The following is a 25,688-nucleotide window of genomic DNA, read 5'->3' on the forward strand; positions in this document are numbered from 1 at the left end:
AGCATTACTTAGTGAACCCCGGATCTATATAGTGTTATCGTAATACCCTTCCTTACCCCCTAAGCAGCAACAACACGTAACAATAATACTACCTAACAAGCAAGACATAAACAAAGATAACACGCAACATACAACACAAGCAAAATATAATGCACCATGCAGAATGCATGCAGACTCGAATTTCCTAATATGCAGCGGACAACTAATGCAAGCATGCTTCTATCAACCTAGGTAAGGCCTTCTACGAATCCATGATCTCCCAAGGACATGCCTCCATACTCTTAGACACAAAGTCTATAAGAGACATAACATTCCTTTAGACTATATGGTCCAAGGTTGGTGATTAGGTCGGCCAAGGCAAGCACGAGGTGGCCCAGACCAATCAAAACGTTAAAATTGTCGACCAACAGCCGCTCCGGGACACTAATCGGCCTCCGATTGGTTCCTTCCCTTTTTCGAATAAACATCATCCAAAAATGGATAAGCACGACCCTAAAAGAATAAGGATGACCGGAATATGGATAAGGTTTAGCCTTAACGGATAAACATGAGCCACCGTTAAATCCTGGCCATCCGTTTCCTCATTCTAACCAAACATACGATCTGTCACTGGACCGCAAGAACATTAATACGGCACACTCTGTTCCAATGTCTCATGAGGGTCCATGATGCAAATCAAGGCTTCCTTAGGACTATAACACGTTCCATGCCAGAATTAACCGAGTAAGCCAGCTATCGTCACTTATCCGCATTCTCCAATCAACCCTCGACCATTCACGACCCATACATATCCTATTGTCCAAATGGATTCCCCTCGACTTTCTAATGTTTCCTAGACCGAAACTAGGTTTCCTTAAGCTATCCTAGTTCTTAGGGCTAACCTAATGGTTTCGGGGTTTACCGGTAGTCGCATCGTAACTAAGCTTGGTTCGTCTGATGGAGAGTGATCCCTTTACCATGGACTTGATCCTATTCAATGCTCCTTACCCATGACTTGCCACACTAAATGGCCGAACTGATCTTGCCTTTTTTTTGCTTGATCTCGCATTCTACTCGACAGACTGTACGTCCGGCCGCATAGTCAAGGTTATGGGCATTACATCCTTCCCCCCCTTAAAAGAATTTGTCCTCCAATTCTAAGGACTAAGGAAGTAACTAGCCTTCAAGGCAAACCGATTCCTTTGTTGGTTCCATGAAGCTTTGTGTAGAAAGGATAGGTTTGGTCTCCTCCATTTTTTTATTGCAATATTTTCCTCCATTCCTAGGAAGTTGATGCATGCCTAACGGACTCCGCCACTTTCTTTTCTTGTATGTGATTTTTGTCGTCACCACATACGGTTTAGCTAACGATTTAATTTATCGGCTTCCTAGTACTACTAGGCTTGGTCCACAAATCCTAAGGTTCCATCCTAATTTTTATGGTTCTCTCCTAACTCTTTTGAATGGGCTTCAGACTTCCTATACTTTCTAGTTCCTATGGTTTGGTACTTGGTTAAGTACGAAACCAAACACACACATAAATACATTAATAACTTGAAAGTAAATCAAGCAATCACACAAAAGGATATTAGTATAAACATAATGTAACATAACATTAGTTAACAGCCCTAAGGGGAAAGGAGGTGATTTTGACTATCGTACACACCTGCTTATTCAAGCCTATAGATATCATCAAAAAGATATCACAATGTAACCGAAGGTTACTATTGGCTCCCTTGTAGTCGTCGCTATACATCAAAAAATGGGGTTAGTTTCCTAATATTTACTAAGGTTTATGACTCCTAAGGGAATCAGAGTAACCCTAAGCTACACCTCGAACATGTACAGCCTAGAAAAAGATCCTCCTCCGTGTCGGGAATCGGTGGGGATGATGGTCCTGCTACGTGAGATGGGGAAGTACTAGTCGGTGCAGGAATCTGACCGTCATCTCTCATTATCATACAAGTTGCCGTGTAATGCCCATACTCTCCACTGTAAAGACAAGCAATGGCCATGGGCATATACTGCGTGTATAACTAACAGTCCTCGGGTAATAAACATCCTCACCAAAGATGAAGCAGAACGGTATCTGGATACCCGATGTGGAGCCCCCGTCAAATGTCAGAATAGCGTCAGCCCTCATTTCAGCCGTGAAACAAAGTATGGGGGACATGCCCTCCCATAACAGTGCAAAAGGGCTATCGGGAGAGTGATCGATAGCCTCCGGAACGTATGGAGAAACCGGTGGATCCTCATCCTCATCCGGATCTGACTCATAGGATATCGATGAATACGGGTTAAGTGCAAAGGATGGTGTGGCAGAACTGCTCGTGGGAACACTCACATAGACATGGACCATCACGATCTCATGTCCCTTCAGAGCCAGCTCCTGCTCCACCGTCCTCACTCCCGTGATCACACATTCATCCTCACAATCCGAATCGATCATCATCCCATCCCCTATATGCACATCCTCCTGCTCTGACAGAGCAACTATCCCTGCAAGACCAAAATCAGCAACCGTATCACTCGATCTAGTCTCCGATATAACCCGGGAACACTCGGCCACATCCCTTCTCACACACCTACCCATGACTCTCTCACGAAGGTCATATCGCCTGGACGACAGACCCAAGGACCGTCCCTCCTCCTCCACAGACTCCCACCACGTGATCTCTTTAGCGGGATACTATAATACAAACAAAGAGGTTAAGACACGAAAATACAAGCAAAAGGGTAAGCCACCTATAATACTAACAACAAGGGTAAGCCAACCTAAACAAAAAGGGTTTGTTCTATAGGTCAATCTACCTAAACTCTAGCAAGTGACTGAACAAATTTCCTAATAGCTTTTTACGACACATTTACTCGATAAAACATTGAAAACCATGGTTTCTCGTAGCGTCACAAACCATGCTCTGATACCACCTTGTAACACCTCTATCCCGCTATAAAAATATAAATAAAATAGGAGTGTCACGTTGAACGCCCGCAGTCAGCCAACCCAGGTTTTCGAAACGAATTCGTTCGCCCGAGTCGTCCAACCGCATGAGTCCAGCCTCCCGCCCGTGGCCTAAGGCTTTTCAACCCGTACCACGGACGCGAGTGGTGATAGTCCGGAAAAGACAAATATCAGTCACTATAACCATATAAATTTTAGAAATCCGAGTCTTATATATATATATATAACAAAACGTATATATATATATATATATATCATACGAGAAATGGTTAGCAAAACGTATATAGTTTTCAGATCCTCTTTGAAAACCATACATAATACACTTAGTAAGAATTTACAAAAAGCCGTTAGACCTACATTGGTTCGTCCTAAGTCACGAGCACCCTCTACAAGGTTGGTCAACTAAGTTTTCCTGAAAAAGATAAGTAGCGTCATAAGTAATCTAGCATTACTTAGTGAACCCCGGATCTATATAGTGTTATCGTAATACCCTTCCTTACCCCCTAAGCAGCAACAACACGTAACAATAATACTACCTAACAAGCAAGACATAAACAAAGATAACACGCAACATACAACACAAGCAAAATATAATGCACCATGCAGAATGCATGCAGACTCGAATTTCCTAATATGCAGCGGACAACTAATGCAAGCATGCTTCTATCAACCTAGGTAAGGCCTTCTAGGAATCCATGATCTCCCAAGGACATGCCTCCATACTTTTAGACACAAAGTCTATAAGAGACATAACATTCCTTTAGACTACATCGTCATGTAGCGCCCAGTCGGTAGCGATCCAGCCCTAAGGCCTTCGTATGCCATAACGGAACGGAGTTACACGTGATGCACAACATACAGACGGGATTCTCATGATTCGACTAATGCTAGACATCTAATTAAAGACTAACTAACATGAAAACAGACTCACATACTATCATGCATTCATCATATATATATGCAAAACTCTACTAATCAAACAACTAATCACACTTAATTATTACTAATCACGGTTAGTCCCCCTAATCATGGTTTAACTAACCCTAATCATGCTTAAGAAATACTTACCCTAATTAATGAACACTAATCCTAATTAACAATTACTAAACCTAATTAACTATCCTAATCAAGGATTAAGCGAATAATTAAGCTAAGTAATCATAATTAACCTCCTAAGCTATATTAAGGAAATAAATGAATAAACTATCCTATTCACGTGCTACTTCACGTAACTCAAGACTCACTTGGATTTCCGAGTGGTTTGGCTTCTGAATGTTTTCTCCCGCGAACTAAGCTGTTCTAAGCGATTTTTGGGTCTGAGGAATCAAATGGGCGGAGGGGGTATTTATATGGTCCAAGGTCGGTGATTAGGTCGGCCAAGGCAAGCACGAGGTGTTTGGACCAATCAAAATGTGAAAAATGTCGACCAACGGCCGCTCCAAGACACTAATCGGCCTCCGATTGGTTCCTTCCATTTTTTCGGATAAACATCATCCAAAAATGGATAAGCACGACCCTAAAAGGATAAGGATGACCGGAATATGTATAAGCTTGAGCCTTAAAGGATAAACATGAGGCACGATTCAATCTTGGCCGTCCATTTCCTCATTCCGGCGAAACCTACGATCTGTCACCAGACCGCAAGAACATTAATACGGCACACTCCGTTCCAATGTCTCCTGAGGGTCCATGACGCAAATCAAGGCTTCCTTAGGACTATAACACGTTCCATGCCAGAATTAACCGAGTAAGCCAGCTATCGTCACTTATCCGCACTCTCCGATCAATCCCGTGACCATTCACGACCCATACACATATCTCACTGTCCAAATGGATTTCCCTCGACCTTCTAAGGTTTCCTAGACCGAAACTAAGGTTTCTTGAAGCTATCCTAGTTCTTAGGGCTAGCCTAATGGTTTTGGGGTTTACCGATAGTCGCATCGTAGCTAAACTTGGTCCGTCTCATGGTGTGTCATTCCTTTACCCATGGACTTGATCCAATTCAATGCTCCTTACCCATGACTTGCCACACTAAAAGGCCGAACTGATCTTGCCTTTTTTTGGCTAGATCTCGCATTCTACTCGACAGACTGTACGTCCGGCCACATAGTCAAGGTCAGGGGCATTACACCATCTCTTGGGAAAGAGAAGATCGAGACAACCATCTCTAACAACATGGTTGCGATGAAAAGGCATACGACAACATCCATAGAGTAAATTATTATACTACAAAAGACTGTACCGATTTCAAGAGGCATCTTCCTGAGCTACGGACAATTGGTGACCTCGCAAAACCTTGACATCGGAGAGTTCGTGAAAACTTACCACGAAGAAAAGGCGGAAGTCAAAAATTCATCACTAGCTAAGAAAATACCTAAAACATCAAATCCCGGAGTTTCTTTTGGTTCTAAGAAGAAGATTGAAGTAATCATGAATAGGTCTAAGTTTTGTAGAGATTCGACCACTACAATCAAAAAGTTTAAGGGAATGTTCTATTAAAGGCGAGCACAAGCGACAAACTCGAACTCGCTAGAGCAATCACAATGTTCAAGGAAGAAGAAATTCGTCACCTTGCAGAACCTGATGACGTTGATTTTGTCCTCACCTTAGACGTGGCTGACGTCGGGGTTTCAAGGATTGTGATTGATGTTGGAAGTTTGATAGATCTACTATTCTTGAATACGCTTAGAGAGAATGGAAAGTAGCGAGGCTGACATAGTTGGAGCCCCATGAATTTATCGGATCAAGGTTATCCCATCAATCTATCGTCAATACGTTAAATATTTAATCCCGAATGGTGTGAAAATTTTACAAGGAGATCAAGAATCTTCAAAATCTTGTTATTTAACGACTCATCGGATGGTTATCCAATTAACAAATCTCGTGAAGAAAGAAGTGATTTTAGGAATATCAAGTGGGCAAGTAGTGGATGACGTCATAATCAAAGTGACCATCGATTAGAAAGATCATGAACGAACAATTTGGAAGAAAGTAGCATCTAGTTACAACCAAATAACGATGAATGATATAATTCAAATTAATCCTAAGACCACTCTCTCTAATAAAGAGTTCAGTTGCAGCACTTAGGGAACGAATTCACAAAGTTCTCGGATCACGTAGTAGACTAATGGCTAATCGAATTAAGCTAAGTAAAACAGTAAAGAAAATAAAAGAAAGAAAAAGTAAGCAATACCAATCAATTGGGAGTTGTGAAAACAAGATAATAAAGGCGTCAGGCTTAGAGTATTCTCACGAAATAGATGATACTAGATCTAGAAATAGCTAGGTTATTATCGAACCGTTCTCGAATTCAAACTATGATTTTAGAGTAACCGGTGGTGTTCCGTAAAACTCTCTATACTCAGAGCTAAGATTACCAGAGAAGCCGAGAAATCCTATACTAAAGCATGCATTATTATCAAGTTTGATTAGTTCACCTAGTATCTAAACCAGAGCCCTTCTATGAGCCTACCTGTTCTTTCTTAAATGCTTAGGCTCATCTATGATAGGTCAAATAACAAGTACCTATGGTGGCATACCTATTATCTAATATCAAGTTCTAGTTAGCTACTCTAGAACTAGCATTAAGAACAATGAAGATGAAGAATCCTACAAATAACGTAGCAAGGGGGCTATCTACTAAATCATCTAAATCCCTAATGAGAAACCCTAAACCTAACAAGAAGATTACTCAAAAATGATCATAGAAGAACAAAACATGATTGAATAAGAAATCAATGAATAAAACAAGAGGAGAATAAGGTTTAGAAGGATCTTCTCTACAGGGAGCCTCCACAGGGTTTTGCTCCCAAAGTACAGAATTGAAAAAGGGAATAGCCTCCCAAAGCTTAGGGTCTAAACATTGACCTTAAAGCTATATAAATATGTCTTAAGAACGTGCTGGGCCTTCATTAAATATAGGAGAAAGTTTTGGGCCGAATTCAAAAATCTTCAAAACAACAATAAGTTGCGTCTTTCAATTGTCGTCAGGTATTGGTGTCGCTCGACACCAAGGGTGGTGTCGTTCGACACCTACGTGCATTTTCGTCTCTGGATTGCTTCTGCAGCTTAAGTTGTATGTTTTGCTCCAGAAAGCTCCATAATCTTCAAATGCATCTCAAAAATGTAAAGACCTGAAAAAGACTAGAAAAACCTCTAGAAATAACAATTAGACTCTAAAGCCTATACCTAAAACATAGTTAAAAACGGTAAAAATAGGGATATATCAATGAATCCTAACGATTAAGAAAAATACTTCGTTCAGCACCAACCGAGGTATATACTATTTTACGATCATGCCGTTTGAACTAAAAATGTACGTGTGACATACCAACGATTTGCAAACAAGACGATCAAGAATCATCTCGAAAAACAGTGGAAGTCTATATAGATGACATGCTCGTGAAATCGTCAAAAGAGAGCGGTCACATTTAAGACTTGGGAGAATGCTTTAATATCTTGAACAAGCTTCAGATGAAATTGAATCTTGCCAAGTAGACATTCTGAATCCCATCCGGAGAGTTTCTCGGTTACTTAGTAACAAAGAGAGGAACCGAAGCAAACCCAAGACAGATTAACGCTCTTTTCGAACATGCTAGCCCCGAGGAACATCAAAGATTTCTAAAGACTCTTTGGTAGGATTACCGCGTTAAACCAGTTAACATCTCAATCAGTCGATAAATGCCTTTCTTTCTATCAAATACTAAAAGGGAACAAAGAGTTGAGTTGGATGAAAGATGTGAAGATGCTTTCGGTCAACTAAAGACATATTTAAATGTTGCTCTAATTCTCTGAAGCCTGAAGCCGATGAAAAGTTGTACTTATACATCTCATTTTTGAATCATGCCGTTAATGGAGTAATAATTTCTGAAGACAGAAGAGAGTGAAAGCCGATTTGTTACATGAGCAAGTCATCAACCAGTCCAAAATTAAGTTACACTATAATGGAGAAACTTGCGCTTGATGTAGTCACTTCAACATGGAAGCTGCGACTTTATCTATGTCTCATCCGATCATAGTTGAAACTCTTGGGAAAATTGGTTAATTTCTGCGGAGTTCAAGTGTCCAATTCGCTCTTCACGAAACTAGATCTCATCCCAAGAAGGTTTTTCCAAGTTTCAACTATTGGAAAAATAAGATTAATTTGGTGGACTATAAGTGTTGAGTTCGCTCTTCACTGAACTATCTCGTGAAGGGTTTTTCCAAGTTCCAACTCTTGGAAAAATAAAATTATCTCTATGAAATCGAAGTGTTGAAATCGCTCTTCAGAACTTAAGATACCACCTCACATCAACAAGCATTTATGACGAAGTCTTTGAGTACAAGCTCGGAAGAAGATCTTCAGTTTCTCTCTAGATTGCTGCTCAATAACCTGCCTTTGTATTCTATAAGCAGAATACACTTTGTAAACTCAAGCTTATAGCTCCGATTCGAAAGTCGAGGTCACTTCGCAACAACTTAACTCGAGGTCAGCTCCCATGCATAACTCGAGTTTAATTCTGATACCAAAACTCCATGATTGAACTGACGAGTTTGAGTCAATAAAATGGATTTAATCCTCTTGGACAAGGTGTCAACTAACAAAACAAAGATCTTTACGGTGTTTAGTCGATCAACCTAATACTTCTTAGGCGGAGCACAGTTCTCGCAATCAAAGAAAGTCCAAAGATTGAGTTTGGGGGTTTGATCAACCTATTTCTCTCTTAGCCACATGGCCCAAATTTCTTTTAGCCACATGGCCCAAATTTTTGAAAAAGTACGGACTTTGCAAATCCGGAAACTTAGAAGCAAATACTTTAAGCAAGTGTCATTCCAAAACCCCTATGGACAACGAAAAGGAAAAAGTTTTAAAAAACCCTCTTGGGTACACAACCAACAAATTTTAAAACCCCTTGGGCAAATAAAAATTCCCTTTCGGGAAAGTCGTATTCATAAAATAAATTGGGACAATCCCCAAATTTTATGGTAATAGCCATAAAAGAGTTAAGATGAGCTGAAGCCTCATCAACACTCGGTGTAATCTCGTCTTGGTTCAAAGTAGCAGTGGCCGTTCCTTGATCGTGAGTTTCAGTTTCATAATTAGGAGCTGAACATGAGCTGGATGAAGCATCGACATTAGTTAGGATACACATTTTGGCGAGTTGTCATTCAAGTTTATGAATTGATTGTGGAAGTTATTTTATGAATTAGTTCTATAATTAATGGTACATTGGAAGAAGGAAAGAGGCTATAAAAGAGAGGTGAAGACTCCAAGAAAAGGGGGGCTAGAGATTCTATATTTTGACCCCAAATCTTAAACTTAAGCATTGTTATTTTCTCATAAATACACAAAAGATTATTTCTTCTCCTTTTATGTAAGATCTTTACATAAGGAATACTATACCATTTTCTATGTTCAATTCTTCATACATTTTTATATACTCTCTTAAACTTTTATTATGCATATTTGTCGTGTACTTTTGTACTTGAGAGTTTTAGCCCACAAATAATATAAATACTTGAGTGTGTGAATCCGACATCCATAAAAGTCTGTATGAGTCTCTGGCTATGTATCTTCTAGCATGGAAACACAACTTTAGCTTTTAGGATCTGGTTGTGGTTCTAGTTCTTATAGTCAATCATAGACATGACATCTAGTCATATTTGACTCCAAAACACTAAACAAGCTTCTTCTTGCTTCTCAAAGCTTTGATGGTGACATCGAAGTCCGTATGAGTCTTTGGCTTTGTATCTTCTAACAAGGAAACATTACTTAGGCTTTTAAGATCCGGTTGCAGTTCTTGTTCTTATACTCAACCATACAAATGACATCTAGTCATATTTGACTCCAAAATACTAACCAAGCTTCTTCTTGCTTCCCAAAGCTTTGATCGTGAAGCCGAAGTCCGTATGAGTCTTTGGCTTTTTATCTTCTAACAAGAAACTAATACTTAAGCTTCCAAGATCCGGTTGCGGTTATAGTTCTTATACTCAATCATACACATGACATATAGTCATATTTCACTCCAAAACACTAACTAAGATTCTTTTTGCTTCTCAAAACTTTGATGGTGAAGCCGAAGTCTGTATGAGTCTTTGCCTTTCTATCTTCTAACAAGGAAACACTACTTACGCTTTCAAGATTCGCTTAAGGTTCTAGTTCTTATACTCAATCATACACATGACATCTAGTCATATTTGACTCCAAAGCACTAACCAAGCTTCTTCTTGCTTTTCAAAGATTAGATACGGAAGCCGAAGTTTGTATTAGTCTTTGGCTTTGTATCTTCTGAAAAGGAAACACTACTTACGCTTTTAAGATCCAGTTACTGTTCTAGTTCTTTTACTCAATCAGACACATGAAGTCTAGTCATATTTGACTCCAAAACACTAACCAAACTTCTTCTTGATTCTCAAAGCTTTGATGGTGTAGTCAAAGTCCGTAGGAGTCTTTGGCTTTGTATCTTCTAACAAGGAAACACTACTTAGGCTTTTAAGAGCCGGTTGCGGTTCTAGATCTTATACTCAATCATACAACTGACATCTAGTTATATTTGACTCCAAAATACTAACCAAGCTTCTTCTTGCTTCTCAAAGCTTTGATGGTGAAGCCGTTGGCTTTGTATCTTCTAACAAGGAAACAATACTTAGGCTTTCAAGATCTGGTTGCGGTTCTAGTTCTTATAATTAATCATACACATGACATATTGTCATATTTCACTCCAAAACACTAACTAAGCTTCTTTTTGCTTCTCAAAACTTTGATGGTGACACCAAAGTCCGTATGAGTCTTTGGCTTTCTATCTTGTAATAAGGAAACATTATTTAGGCTTTCAAGATCTGGTTGCGATTCTAGTTCTGATACTCAATCATACAGATGACATCTATTCATATCTGACTCCAAAACACTAACCAAGCTTCTTTTGAATTCTCAAAGCTTTGATGGTGTAGCCGAAGTCTGTATGATTCTTTGGCTTTGTATCTTTTAACAACGAAATATTACTTAGGCTTTTAAGATCCTTTTACGGTTCTAGTTCTTATACTCAATCACACACATGACCTCTTGTCATATTTGACTCCAAAACACTACCCAAGCTTCTTCTTGCTTCTCAAAGCTTTGATGGTGTAGCTGAAGTCCGTATGAGTACTTGGCTTTGTATCTTCTAACCAGGAAACACTACTTAGGCTTTTAAAATCCGTTTGCGGTGCTAGTTGTCATACTCAATCATACATATAACATCTAGTCATATTTGACTCCAAAACACTAAGTAATCTTTTTATTGCTTCTCAAAGCTTTGATGGTGTAGCCGAAGTCTGTATGAGTCTTTGGCTTTGTATCTTCTAACAAGGAAACACTACTTAGGCTTTTAAGATCCAGTTGTGGTGCTAGTTCTTATACAAAATCATACACATGACATCTAGTCATATTTCATTCCAAAACACTAAACAAGCTTCTTCTTGCTTCCCAAAGCTTTGATGGTATAGTCGAAATCCGTATGAGTCTTTGGATTTGTATCTTCTAACAAGGAAACAGTTCTTAGGCTTTTAAGATTCGGCTGCGTTCTAGTTCTTACACTCAATCATACACATGATATCTAGTCACATTTGACTCCAAAACACTAACCAAGCTTCCTCTTGCTTCTCAAAGTTTTGATGGTGTAGGTGAAGTCCGTATGAGTGTTTGGTTTTGTATCTTCTAACAAGAAAACACTACTTAGGCTTTTTAAGATCTGATTGCGGTTCTAGTTCTTATACTCAATCATAGACATGACATCTAGTCATATTTGACTGCAAAACAATAACCAAGCTACTTCTTGCTTCTCATAGCTTTGATGGTGTAGCCAAAGTCCGTATGAGTCTTTGGTTTTGTATCTTCTAGCATGGAAACAAAACTTTAGCTTTTAGGATCTGGTTGTGCTTCTAGTTCTTATAATCAATCATACACATGACATCTAGTCATATTTGACTCTAAAACACTAACAAGCTTCTTCTTGCTTTTCAAAGCTTTGATGGTGAAGCCGAAGTCCGTATGAGTCTTTGGCTTTGTATCTTCTAAGAAGGAAACAATATTTAGGCTTTCAAGATCCGGTTGCGTATTTCTTAGACTTAATCATATACATGACATATAGTCATATTTATCTCCAAAACACTAACTAAGCTTTATTTTGCTTCTCAAAACTTTGATGGTGAAGCTGAAGTCCGTATGAGCCTTTTGCTTTCTATCTTCTAACAAGGAAACACTACTTAGGCTTTCAAGATCCGATTGTGATTCTAGATCTTATACTCAATCATACACATGACATCTAGTCATATATGACTCCAAAACACTAACCAAGCTTCTTTGTGCTTCTCAAACCTTTGATGGTGTAGTCGAAGTCCTTATGACTCTTTGGATTTGTATCTTCTAACAAGAAAACATTACATAGGATTTTAAGATTAGTTTGCAGTTCTAGTTCTTATACTCAATCATACACATGACATCTAGTCATATTTGACTCCAAAACACTAACCAAGCTTCTTCTTACTTCTCAAAGCTTTGATGGTGGAGCTGAAGTCCGTAGGAGTCTGTGGCTGTGTATCTTCGACAAGGAAACACTACTTAGGCTTTTAAGATCCTGTTAGGGTTCTAGTTCTTATACTCAATCATACACATGACCTTTTGTCATATTTGACTCCAAAACACTACCCAACCTTCTTCTTGCTTCTCAAAGCTTTGATGGTGTAGCTGAAGTCCGTATGAGTATTTGGCTTTGTATATTCTAACAAGGAAACATTACTTAGGCTTTCAAGATTCAGTTATTGTTCTAGTTCTTTACTTAATCATAAACATGAAACCTAGTCATATTTGACTCCAAAACAGTAACAAAACTTCTTCTTGCTTCTCAAAGCTTTGATGGTGTAGGCAAAGTCCGTATGAGTCTTTGGCTTTGTATCTTCTAACAAGGAAACACTACTTAGGCTTTAAAGATCCGGTTGCGGTTCTAGTTCTTATACTCAATCATAAAAATGACATCTAGTCATATTTGACTCGAAAATACTAACCAGGCTTCTTCTCGCTTCTCAAAGCTTTGATAGTGAAGCTGAAGTCCGTATGAGTCTTTGGCTTTGTATCTTCTAACAAGGAAACTCAAGATCCGGTTGCGGTTCTAGTTCTTATACTCAATCATACACATGACATATACTCATATTTCACTCTAAAACACTAACTAGGCTTCTTTTTGCTTCTCAAAAATTTGATGGTGATGGCGAAGGCCGTATGAGTCTTTGGCTTTCTATCTTCTAACAAGGAAACAATACTTAGGCTTTCAAGATCCAGTTGCAATTCTAGTTTTTATACTCAATCATACACATGACATCTAGTCATATCTGACTCCAAAATACTAACCAAGCTTCTTCGTGCTTCTCAAAGCTTTGATGGTGTTGTCGAAGTCCGTAGGAGTCTTTGGATTGGTATCTTCTAACAAGGAAACATTACATAGGATTTTAAGATTAATTTGCGATTCTAGTTCTTATAGTCAATTATACACATGACATCTAGTCATATTTGACTCCAAAACACTAACCAAGCTTCTTCTTACTTCTCAAAGCTTTGATGGTGTAGCCCAAGTCCGTATGAGTCTTTGGCTTTGTATCTTCTAACAAGGAAACACTACTTAGGCTTTTAAGATTCGGTTGCGGTTCTAGTTCTTATACTCAATCATACAAATGACATCTAGTCATATTTGACTCCAAAATACTAACCAAGCTTCTTCTTGCCTCTTATAGCTTTGATGGTGTAGTCGAAGTCCGTATGAGTCTTTGGATGTGTAACTTCTAGCATGGCAACACAACTTTAGCGTTTTGGTTCCGGTTGCAGTTCTAGCTCTTATACTCAATCATTCCGATGTATTCCTATTTTTACTGTTTTTAGTTATGTTTTAGATATAGGATTTTAAGTCTTTTTGTTATGTTTAGAATGTTTTTAGAGTCTTTTCGGGTATTTTATGGAGAGGGACAACATTGGAGATGAGGAGACATTTTGGAGCAAAAGCTAAGGAAAAGAAGCTAAAGGACGAATTCACTTTCAGAATCAGTCGAGAGTGTCGATCAACACACGCTTGGTTTTGATCGACACCAATTGCGGCCCAGAGAAGTCCATCACGCTTTTAAGTTTGAAAAATTGGAAAATTGCCCCTGAAGACTTTCCTATTTTCATTATTGGTCTTGAAGGTTTTATAGGTCATATATATAGTTTTAGAGGTCATTGTTTAGACCTAAGAACTTTTTATTATCTTGTTTCACAACCTCTAATCTTCTATTTGCTTACTTTGTTTTCTTTTTACTTTCTTATATTCTCTTCTAGCTTAATCATGACACTTAGCTCAATGTGTGAACAAAAGGACTATGGAATCCGACCCTTAAATACTGCAATTGATTTCTTATTTGAGAGAGAGGTTTTAAGACAATTTAAACCATATCACATACACATGACATCTAGTCATATTTGACTCCAAAACACTAACGAAGCTTCTTCTTGCTTCTCAAAGCTTTGAAGACGTAGCCAAAATCTATATGAGTCTTTGGCATTGTATCTTCTAACAACGAAACACTACTTAGCTTTTAAGATCCCGTTGCAGTTCTAGTTCTTATACTCAATAATACACATGACATCTAGTAATATTTAACTCCAAAACACTAACCAAGCTTCTTCTTTGTTCTTAAAGCATTGATGGTGAAGCCAAAGTCCGTATGAGTCTTTGGTTTTGTATCTTCTAACTAGGAAACACTACTTAGGCTTTCAAGATCGGATTGCGGTTCTAGTTCTCATACTCATTCATACACATCACATCTACTCATATTTGACAATAAAACACTAACCAACCTTCTTCTTGCTTCCAAAAGCTTCGATGGTGTAGCCGAAGTCCGTATGAGTCTTTGGCTTTGTATCTTCTAGCATGGAAACACAACTTTAGCTTTAGGGATTCGGTTGCGGTTCTAGTTCTTATACGCAATCAAATACATGACATCTAGTCATATTTGACTCCAAAACACTAACCAATATTCTTCTTGCTTCTCAAATATTTGAAGGTGTAGCCGAAATCCGTATGAGTCTTTGGCTTTGTATCTTCTAACAAGGAAACACTACTTAGCTTTTAAGATCCGGTTGCTGTTCTAGTTTTTATACTCAATCATACACATGATATCAAGTCATATTCGACTCCAAAACACTAACCAAGCTTCTTCTTGCTTCTCAAAGCTTTGATGGTGTAGCCAAAGTCCATATGAGTCTTTGGCTTTGTATCTTATAACAAGGTAACACTACTTAGGCTTTTAAGATCAGGTTGCAGTTTAAGTTCTTATACTCAATCATACACATGACATCAAGTCATATTCGACTCCAAAACACTAACCAACCTTCTTCTTGCTTCTCAAAGCTTTGATGGTGAAGCCAAAGTTCGCATGAATATTTGGCTTTGTATCTTCTAACAAGGAAACACTACTTAGGCTTTCAAGATCCGGTTGCGGTTCTTGTTATCATACTGAGTCATACACATGATATCTACTCATATTTGACTCCAAAACACTTACCAAACTTCTTCTTCCTTTTCAAAGCTTCGATGGTGTAGCCGAAGTTCATATGAGTCTTTGGCTCTGTATCTTCTAGCATCGAAACACAACTTTTCCTCTTAAGATCTGATTGCGGTTCTAGTTCTTATACTTAATCATAAACATGAAATCTAGTCAGATTTGTCTCCAAACACTATTATGGCAGATCATGTTCACCAGGCAATGACCCAAAATAAGATCTTGGTCTATTTGAGATTGTTCCTTTTAATCGTAATCAAAGATGTTTTCTTGTTTCTTGTTTCTTTTCTGAACAAATTGAAGAACCTAATGGACCGAACACATCCTACGAAAGATATCGGAACACCAAAACCAGAAAGAATGAAAGTAGAGCTAATTGCGAGAGTTCCTCGTTAAAAGTGCAAGCTGTAATTCTACGTTTCAGAATCCCACTTAATAATTTCCTCAAAAAATGAAATCTGCTTTTCGTAAGACGTGTCTTTAGAATACTGTTCAAAACAAGTAAAAAATTTCAAGGAGTAAAGGATTTGATGGGAATTCCGGGTCGAAGAAGAGGCAGATCAAAATATGGTGCAAAAAAACCCAAATCGATATGAATGGAAGATGCCTCTGGAACTAGTATTGGTCAGTCGGTGGAACAATCACAACGTTACGCCCTAAAATATCAACTATCTCAATCCCCAAGTAATTGTTTAATATAAAGAGATTCGTCGCCCCGTCTGAGAAGGTCACGCTCTATTTTGCCTAGAAATAAGATCTCTAGGCGGTCCATTTCGGTCGGGCTAGATCGGGGGTTCGAAATGTCCAGCGCGTCCCGCCTCTCGTTCAAGAAGTCGAAAAAGCCTTTTGAGGAGAGTAGGCGAAGCTTCTTCTTGCCTCACAAAGATTTCATGGTCTAACCGAAATAAGTATTAGTCTTTGGCTTTGTATCTTCTAACAAGGAAACACTACTTTGCTTTTAAGATTTGGATGTGGTTCTAGTTCTTATACTCAATCATACACATGACATATACTCATATTTGACTTCAAAACACTAACCAAGCTTCTTCTTGCTTCTCAAAGCTTTGATGGTGTAGCGGAAATCCGTATGAGTCTTTGGCTTTGTATCTTCTAACAAGGAAACACTACTTATCTTTTAAGATCCAGTTGTGGTTCTAATTCTTATACTCAATCATACACATGAAATCTAGTCATATTTGACTCCAAAACACTAACCAAGCTTCTTCTTACTTTTCAAAGCTTTGCTGGTTTAGCCGAATTCCGTATGAGTCTTTGGCTTTGTATCTTCGAACAAGGAAACACTCCTTAGGCTATTAAGATCAGTTGCGGTTCTAGTTCTTATACTCAATCATACACATGACATCTAGTCATATTTGACTCCAAATCACTAATCAAGCTTCTTCTTACTTCTCAAAACTTTGATGGTGTTGTCAAAATCTGTATGAGACTTTAGATTTGTTTCTTCTAACAAGGAAACACTACATAGGCTTTCAAATCCGGTTGTGGTTCTAGTTCTTATACTGAATCATACACATGACATCTAGTCATATTTGACTCCAAATAACTAACCAAGCTTCTTCTTGCTTCTCGAGGCTTTGATGGTGAAGCTGAAGTCCGTATGAGTCTTTGCCTTTGTATCTTTGATATAGGTCAAATTGCCTTAAGCCCACTCTCTCAAATAAGAGAACGATTGCAGCACTTAAGGGTCGAATTCCACAAAGCTCTCGGATCACATAATAGACCAAGGTTTTGAATCTACATATACATTTTTGGTAGGGTTTTTGGCAAAAAATCCCTCACATATTTACTATTTTCAATATGAGTCCTTACTAATTTAATCTCAATCAAATACTTTATAACTAAAAACTTACAATTAGTTTAATTGCATTAATTAGTTGAATTAACTCTTTCCTAAATTTTTATTCTCAATGAAATCATTTTTTATTGAACTATATTCGATTGAGGCTAATTTCCTAAAATCTATATATCGACATTAAATATAAATATCTAATTTTTCTGTCACTATATTTTTTTATATATCTAATTTTGCTTTTAGTTTATATATAAAACACATATAGTTAATAAAATATTAAATTTTTTCGCATCTGATGAAATTTAAATTTTTTAAAACAAACATATAATACTCCATCGATGAAAAAAAAAGTTTTAAAGGTCCCACATTGCTCAAAAAAAAAAGAGGAAATCGTTAAGAGTCATACGAATTAGCAAGAACTTTAATTTTACTTCGGTCCTTTATTTTAAATAACTAAAAGTTTAAAAGTTTTCAAAAATATTTTATATATTTAAACTTTTAAAAAGTGAAACTCTATAACAAATATTTAAATATTAATGATTTTAAAATTTTATTAAGATTTAATTTCACCAGACGAGGTTAAAATGATGTTTAATTTCACGAGACAAGGTTATATGGTGGGATGGGTTTGGATCGATATTGATACGGGATGATATACTATGGACGAAATCCTAAAATTAACAATCAAAATACAATTATACTATTTTAAACGCTAATTTTTTTTTAATTAGTTATAAAAATCATATAGAGGTGTATCATAGTATCATACATAAAAAACAATAGCATGTATCTATAGATCATCTTTAATACAAAAATATTATTTTTTATTTAATAAAAATATAGGGTCTTTGATGTACCTCTTGCATATGTTATATATATAAATAATATTAATTAAAATAAAAATATCTAATTTTCTAACAAAATTATCGACCCCTGTGTGCTGCGGGTCAATATCTAAATTATACAAGTTCTAGATCTTTATTAACTCTAAAAAACCCAAACCAAAAAAATAAATACTGAATTTTAATATTAAACTAACAAATATGAGAAAACAAAACATGAATTGTCCAAGATTTACAAAGATAAAAATTATGTGTGAAGAATATATAATTTATATAGAATTAATAATTCCTATAAAAAATATCTATAACTTCTTAATGAACATATCCACCCGCGGTGTACCGCGGGTCAATATCTAGTTAAGCTAAGTAAAATAGTGATGAAAATAAAAAGAAACAGAAGAAAGCAATAGCAGATTGTGAGGTTGTAAGACAAGAAAGTAAAAACGTCAGGCTTAGGGTATTGTCAGAAAACTATTGGTTAGTAGATCTAATAATAGCTAGGTTGTTATCGAACCATTCTTAAACTCAAACTCTAATTTTTGAATAACCAGTGGCGTTTCGCGAAACTCCCAATGCCTATAGCTAAGAATAACCGGAGAAGCCGAGAGATCTTATACTTATACATGCATTCTAAACGAGTTCAATTGTTCACCTTAGTAGATAGGCCGATTCTTATTACACACCTATAACCGAGGCTCATCAAATAATTAAATCCAACTACAGATACTTATGGCGGGTATATCTATTGTTTGGATTCAAGTTCTAGGTGATCAAGCTAAAACTAGCATTAAGAACAATTAAAGATGAAGAATTCTAAAATACTCCATTATCTCCAAATGAATCCCAAACATGTTAAGACCTTAAGTGGATTAGAAAAGACTCTAGAAATAACAAATAGACTATAAAACATATACCTAAAACATAGTTAAAACATGTAAAAATAGGGATATATCAATCTTCTAACAAGTAAACACTATAGTGGTGGATCTAGAACATTTTTTTATATAGGACACCATAAATTATTTATAAATAACGATATAAATGAAATATGTAATATAAGATTTCTAAAGTGTTGCATGTACAACTTTTCATAAATTTTGTATTGATTTTGAAGTATATTTATGAAATCATAAGAATATTTAATTATTTTGTGAAAACAATTACTTGCACACATATAGCCATTAAGAAAAGAAAAGTAAACTAAATTTAGGAAAATAAACATACAATTAGTATCGATGATGATAGGATACTGAGATTATAGAAAAGGAAAAAAAAAGTTTTGTGTGTATCCACTTGTGTGTTCCATGATCTCATTCTTGCACCCGTTGTTAGTCTATCATGAATTGCAAGCCAAGTGATGAAAGAGAACTTCGGTGTAGCTTCCGAGAACCAAATCCCTTTCGCCCATCTGCAGATTGGTTTTTCAACTCTCAGCATTTTCCAAGTTTCATTTGAGGAGAAGTTGTGTTTAAAACCTGTCTTCCATTTCCATAGAATCAAATCTTCCTCTTCAACCTTCCTCCTCACCCTTGTTTCCCTGATGACCTCTTCCACTCTATTTAAAGTCTCCACTCTATGCCGTCTACCTCTGTGAGAGGCCAAAACGTCACCCACTGTGGCTTCTTTTGTAATACCCAAATCAATGCACCCTCGATCTCCAAAAGTATCAAATAAGTTCCCCAAAGAGGACCATGTATCATACCAAAAGGATGTCCCTTTGCCACTTTTTATTTCAACCTGATAGAAATCCTTTGCCAAGTCTCTAAGCTTTAAGAGTTTCCTCCACATCCAAGAACCTTGAGATGAATTTCCCTTGACTGTCCAAAACGTTTTTTTCCGAATTAAATAGGCATGAATCCACTTACTCCACAGAGACGTTGGTGCTGCAAATAAACGCCAAATTAGCTTCAGACCACAAACTTTGTTTGTCTCTTTGAGAGGTCGAAGACCTAGTCCTCCTTCTCTAATCGGCAAACAAACTACATCCCACGATATCTTAGCTTTAGAAGGATTTAAATCAGGCCCACTCCAGAGAAAAGCAGAACAAAGTTGTTGAATCTCTTTAATACAAGCGCCGGGTAAGCTGAATGTTGAAGACCAAAAGTTTGTGATGCTCATCAAGACCGCTCTTATCAACTGCAATCTCCCTGCATAAGATAGAAATCTACGCGTCCAAGAGCTTATTCTGGTTCTGATTTTCTCTACTAGAGGAAGATAATCATGAGCTGACATAGCTTTAGTCATCAAAGGTAACCCCAAATACCGTACTGGCAGCTTACCTGTTGCAAATGGAAAACTCCATTGAATGGCAGCTTGAGTAGTAGGGTCAATCCCTGCCATATAGAGAGTAGATTTCTCAATACTAATTCTCAAACCCGAGCATTTTGCATAACCATCAAAAACAGAGATAATTTCCTCGATCGACTTCTTTGTCCCTTCTGCAAAAACCATTAAGTCATCTGCAAAACACAAGTGCGTGAGAAGAACATTGCGACATTGTGGGTGATAACCAACCTTTCCCTCCATTGCCGCCTTATTGATCATTTGGGTTAACACATTCATGCAGATCACAAACAAGTAAGGTGATAAAGCACAACCCTGTCTTAACCCTCTCTTACTCCCAAAAAACCCCGGAAGCTCACCATTGATTTGAACTGAGAACGTAGCTGTTGATATGCAGAGATGGATCCAGTGAATGTATTTGGTCGGGAAGTGCATAGCCTTAAAAGTGTTCAGCAGAAAAGTCCATTGTACCGAATCGAAAGCTTTTGAAATATCAATCTTCATGGCACACCTAGGGGAGATGTCGTCTTTGTGATAGTTTTTAACAATCTCGGACGCCAACAAAACATTCTCTAGTAAGAGTCTGTTTTTTATGAACGCAGACTGATTTGGCGAGATAAGCTCCGGCAAGTAGAAGCTTCAACCTATTGGCCAATATCTTAGATATAACCTTGTAGAGAACGTTACAACAAGATATCGATCGATAATCTTTCATTATTTTGGCATCTTCTTTTTTTGGAATCAGAGCAAGGATCGTTGTGTTTATACCTTTTGGAAGGAAACCCTTAATGAAGAAAGATTGAATCGCAGTCGTGAAATCATCGCCAATGACTAACCATGCCGATTTAAAAAATTCACTCGTATAGCCGTCTGGACCGGGAGCTTTGTTCGCTGGCATTGCAAAGAGAACCTGCCTAACTTCTGCAGCAGTGACTTCCTTTTCAAGCATTATCTGTTGAGCCTCAGTACATTTGAAAGGTAGACAATGTTCCAAAGTCTCAGCAGTCATTTCTTCATAATCCAAAGGTACATGGCCTAAGAAATCCGAGAAAAAATGCTCTGCTTCCTTCTTTATTTCATCTTGACTAGATGCAATTGTTCCATCCTCACATTGTATTTCCCAGATTGTGTTTATTGACTCCCGTAACTTAGCTGCATTGAAAAACGTTTTGTTGTTTTTATCCCCCACGTCAAGCCAATGCAGCTTTGACTTTTGCTTTAGAAATGACTCTTCCAGCTCTGACAAATGAGACCACTTTCTATAAGCTTCTGTTTCGTCCTGTGATGCTGCATCAGTCGGACAAGACAAAGTTTCACTCTGTTTCTTACATAGATCTTCAAAAGCTGCTTTTACTCTCTTGTGCAAATCACCAAGTTTCTCCCTACTTAACTGTCTGATATGAGGTTTCAGATTTTTGAGCTTCTTGGCAAACCGGAATATTGCAGAAGTAGAGTGAAACAGGGTTGGTGTATCTTGCCAATAAGATTGCAAAAGGGGTTGAAACTCTGGCATCGTAGCGTTTGAATTTGTGAACTTAAACGGTTTCCTTTTTACCACTTTCTCTCTTTGGATTTGAATTCTGCAGCGGAGATGGTCTGAACAACCGCCTGGTTCAAAAACGCAATACCCTTGTGAGTAGTGGTTGAGCCATTCACTATTGATAAGAACCCTGTCAAGCTTCTTACAGATTACCCCCTCATCTCTCTTGTTACTCCAAGTGAATAACGGACCATGAGATCCTAAATCCATTAGTGAACAATCTCTGATAACCTCTTGAAAATCTCTCATACCTACTGGAATAGTAGGCATGGTTTCGAAATTTGAATGTTCTACTCCATCCAATATCTCGTTAAAATCACCCATAAGCAGCCATCTTTTATTTCTAAACAATGGCGAATCCTGGTGATTCCTCAAGTCTTCCCATAACACTTTCCTCTCTTCTGCTAAATTCTTTGCATAAATGAAAGAACAGAAAAATTCATCTTCTTCTCCCTCCATTAGTATAGAACATGTGATTAGCTGGTCACTTTTGAATATTGGAGTTAAACGCACGGTAGATCTCCAAAGAACCCAAATGCGACCATGCTGATTGAACTCATAGTTTGCCATAAAAGACCAATTGTTGAAAACTGTAGACACAATACTCGTTGCCTTCTTTTCCTTGACTCTCGTCTCTAATAAGCATCCAAATTGCATCTCATTATTGTTTGTCCAGTGACGGACCACAGAATGTTTAGAAGTTTTATTAAATCCGCGCACATTCCATGAAAAACACGACATTTAGTATGCTTTACGGTGTGACTTCTTGCCTGCAACTTTTGGAACTGAGTTCTTTGTTGCCTGATTCGAAGTCACCGTAACATCCTTCTTCTTTCTTGAGTGAGTACGTGTTGCATTTGGCTTATCATTTGTCTCTGTCTCCTCGACAAACTTTGTTTCTACATCATTTGCCTCTTCCGTAGCGCTATTCTTTACATTGTTTCCCACATTTTCAAATATTTCGCCTTCCTCCTCTTCATCCATACTCAAGACTGCATATTTGGAAGCTGACACCAATGTTGATTCCTCTACTTCTGCTCCTTTGCTCGGGCTACGACTTACTTTAGAAGGAGAAACCTGTAACCATTCACCCTGTTCCTTCATGTGAACATCCTGTTCCTTCACTATTACTATTTCTGATGCTGGAGCAGAGACAGTTTCATGAGTGGTGATTTGATTAGTAGATAAAATAGCGTTTTATACTTTTATGCTATAGTAAACAACCCTCATTTTTTCTATAACGTTTTAAAATTTGTAAACGCTATGTTTGGGTGATTAAAATTTTATTCTGAGTCACGCTTCTAGGTTAAACATATAATATAGCAGTTATCATTTATTAAACGCTGTGTAATGTTTAGAAAGAAACCAATTTTGCCCGCTAGTACTTAGCAAAATTTTGGCCACAAAAAATTGAGTACCCTCTCAATATTCCACACTACTCTCTCCAGCTCTCTCCATTGTTTCACGCATGAACCTTTTCTTAACAATTGCTTTAATCTTCAGCTCTCTTCCATTAATTCTAAAGAGATAATCGATACTAATTTGGGGTTTTCAGCAGATCTAGGTTTGGATACACATCTCTCTCTTCTTCCACCTCATAATTTCTTTCGACTGTTATTCATCTAATTTAGGTTTTTGACTGCAGGTTGCTTTGCTGAGAGATTGGTGTGCTCGAGTTAAGGAGAAATTTGTGTGAGCAATTGGTATGATTTTGTTTTGGTCGATTTTGATTTAGGGTTAAAATTTCCCTATTTGATTTTTTCAATTTGCTTTGACAGGGAGGAGATTTCGACAGAAGTAAAGCTATATAATAAGGTAACATGTTCTTTATGTTCGATTGAGACAAGTAATGTTTCGATTTTTGGAGTTGGAGTCAAGTTAATGGCTTCTTCTGTCTTCTGTTTTCTAGCTTTTTTTGTTTTGACAAGAATGTGTGATGGTTTCAAATTTGGATTTTGTTTTCAGTTTGTGCATTGATAGAGTTTTACAGAGGAAGCTTTCGGTCATTGATAGAGTTTCAAATCAAAGGTATCTCAAATTTTAAAGTATTTGTTCAGTTTGAAGCGAAGGGATTTGTTCTAGAGAATCTCAAATTGCTTCCTTGTTTCCTTGAAGTATCATATCCATCAATCAACATTCTTGTTACTTAGAGGTATATATATCCTTCATATTTCATTGAATTTTCTTAAAATATGTTTCATATTGTTATGTGATTGCGTCTAGTTATTATAGTGTCTAACTCTAGAAACTTTTATCACAAATGTATGTATCTTTTGGTCGTGGAGCTGTGATCTTATTGTAACATGGACAAGTCTTGGGTTTGGCTTTCAAGGTATGGAGTTGTATCTTAATCTTAGTTATGTTAGTTATGTTCTCCAGGACTAGCCTTGAGTATGAGCAAGGAGCCACAGATTTTGTGAAAGCATCAGCGAGGAAGCTGGGTAATCCTCCCAACATGTTTTGTCCATGTGTAGATTGCCGCAATGTGTGTCATCAACCAGGAGACACGGTACTTGATCATCTGGTAATTAGAGGTATGGATCACAAGTATAAGAGGAATTCATGCTGGAGTATTCATGGGGATTTAAGAAATGAGACAAATGAGATTCCGGGTTCTTCATTTGAAGCTTATGAGTTGTTTAGAACAGCTTTTCATGAGGAAGAGGAAAATTTACAGTCTCGGGAAAGACTATGGAGATCAAACAGAGGACAGTAAAGAAGATTCAGAGTTTAAGAAGAAAGTAAAACAAAGGAATAAGAAGAAAGAAGATAGGAAGTGCACGAGAGATAATTTGTCTGATTTTCTCATGTAACAATCGAATAATTATAACTATAGCATAAAACAATTAATAGTAGTGTGGGGCACGTGCCTATGTATGTAGTCTTGCACCTTGATCCGCCTTTGAAACATTATATACGCTTTTAAGATTCGGTTGCGATTCTAGTTTTTATACTCAATTATACATATGACATTTAGTCATATCTCACTCCTAAAATACTAACCAAACATTTTTTTGCTTCTCAAAGTTTTGATGCTGAAGCCGAAGTACGTATGAGTGTTTTGTATTGTATATTCTAACAACGAAACACTACTTAGGCTTTCAAGATCCGGTTGCGATTCTAGTTCTTATACTGAATCATACACATGACATCTAGTCATATCTGACTCCAAAACACTAAACAAACTTCTTCTTGCTTCTTAACGTTTTGATGGTATAGTTGAAGTCCGTATAAGTTTTAATAATGATACATTACTTAGGCTTTCAAGATCCGGTTGCGGTTCTAATTCTTATGTGCTACAAGAAAACTGGGTTTTAACGACTACACGATAAGTTGCCAAATAGTCGTCAAATAGTGAGTTATGACTAATAAGCGACTAAATCTGGTAATCGTAAATCGATGGTAAAATAAATAGTCGTAAAAATAGTCGCCAAATAGCAAATATTGTACGACTAATATTCATAGTCGTAAGAGTAGTCATAAAATAGTCGTCAAATTTAGTGACTAATTAACGACTAATCTGCGATTAAATTTCACGAACATAAATTGTTTGTAGTGTTATAGTAGTAGAGTAGTCGTTAAAATTCGTTAAAATTTAGTGACTAATTTACAACTATATTGCGACTATGGTCGTATTTATGTATTTATACAGTATTGTATTTATTTGTACAGTATTTATATATTTGTACAGTATTTATGTATTTATTTCAGTATTAATATTAATAT

The 25,688-nt window shown here is 37.2% G+C and overlaps 2 protein-coding genes and 3 pseudogenes across 5 annotated transcripts; 2 read left to right on the forward strand and 3 right to left on the reverse strand.

Moving 5' to 3' along the window:
• Positions 1 to 281: 281 nt before the first annotated feature.
• On the reverse strand, positions 282 to 470 carry AT2G09838 (uncharacterized protein; the record flags this gene model as incomplete). Its single annotated transcript, NM_001124819.1, has 1 exon — positions 282 to 470. One exon carries the CDS (start codon positions 468 to 470, stop codon positions 282 to 284), a length of 189 nt encoding a protein of 62 aa, NP_001118291.1.
• A 1,084-nt stretch (positions 471 to 1,554) lies between these two features.
• Positions 1,555 to 2,572, reverse strand: AT2G09840 (nucleic acid/zinc ion-binding protein; the record flags this gene model as incomplete). The annotated part of the gene is made up of 3 exons (NM_126780.2): positions 1,555 to 1,727; positions 1,801 to 1,916; positions 2,021 to 2,572. 3 exons carry the CDS (start codon positions 2,570 to 2,572, stop codon positions 1,595 to 1,597), a joined length of 801 nt encoding a protein of 266 aa, NP_178821.2. The 3' UTR covers positions 1,555 to 1,594.
• A 2,163-nt stretch (positions 2,573 to 4,735) lies between these two features.
• AT2G09850 lies at positions 4,736 to 7,942 on the forward strand (annotated as a pseudogene; the record flags this gene model as incomplete). The annotated part of the gene is made up of 1 exon: positions 4,736 to 7,942.
• Positions 7,943 to 19,426: 11,484 nt separating this feature from the next.
• Positions 19,427 to 23,092, reverse strand: AT2G09860 (annotated as a pseudogene; the record flags this gene model as incomplete). The annotated part of the gene is made up of 1 exon: positions 19,427 to 23,092.
• Positions 23,093 to 24,265: 1,173 nt separating this feature from the next.
• Positions 24,266 to 24,775, forward strand: AT2G09862 (annotated as a pseudogene; the record flags this gene model as incomplete). The annotated part of the gene is made up of 1 exon: positions 24,266 to 24,775.
• Positions 24,776 to 25,688: the final 913 nt, after the last annotated feature.

This window comes from Arabidopsis thaliana, chromosome 2 (genome assembly GCF_000001735.4).
Source record: "Arabidopsis thaliana chromosome 2, partial sequence".
Lineage (NCBI taxonomy): Eukaryota > Viridiplantae > Streptophyta > Magnoliopsida > Brassicales > Brassicaceae > Arabidopsis > Arabidopsis thaliana.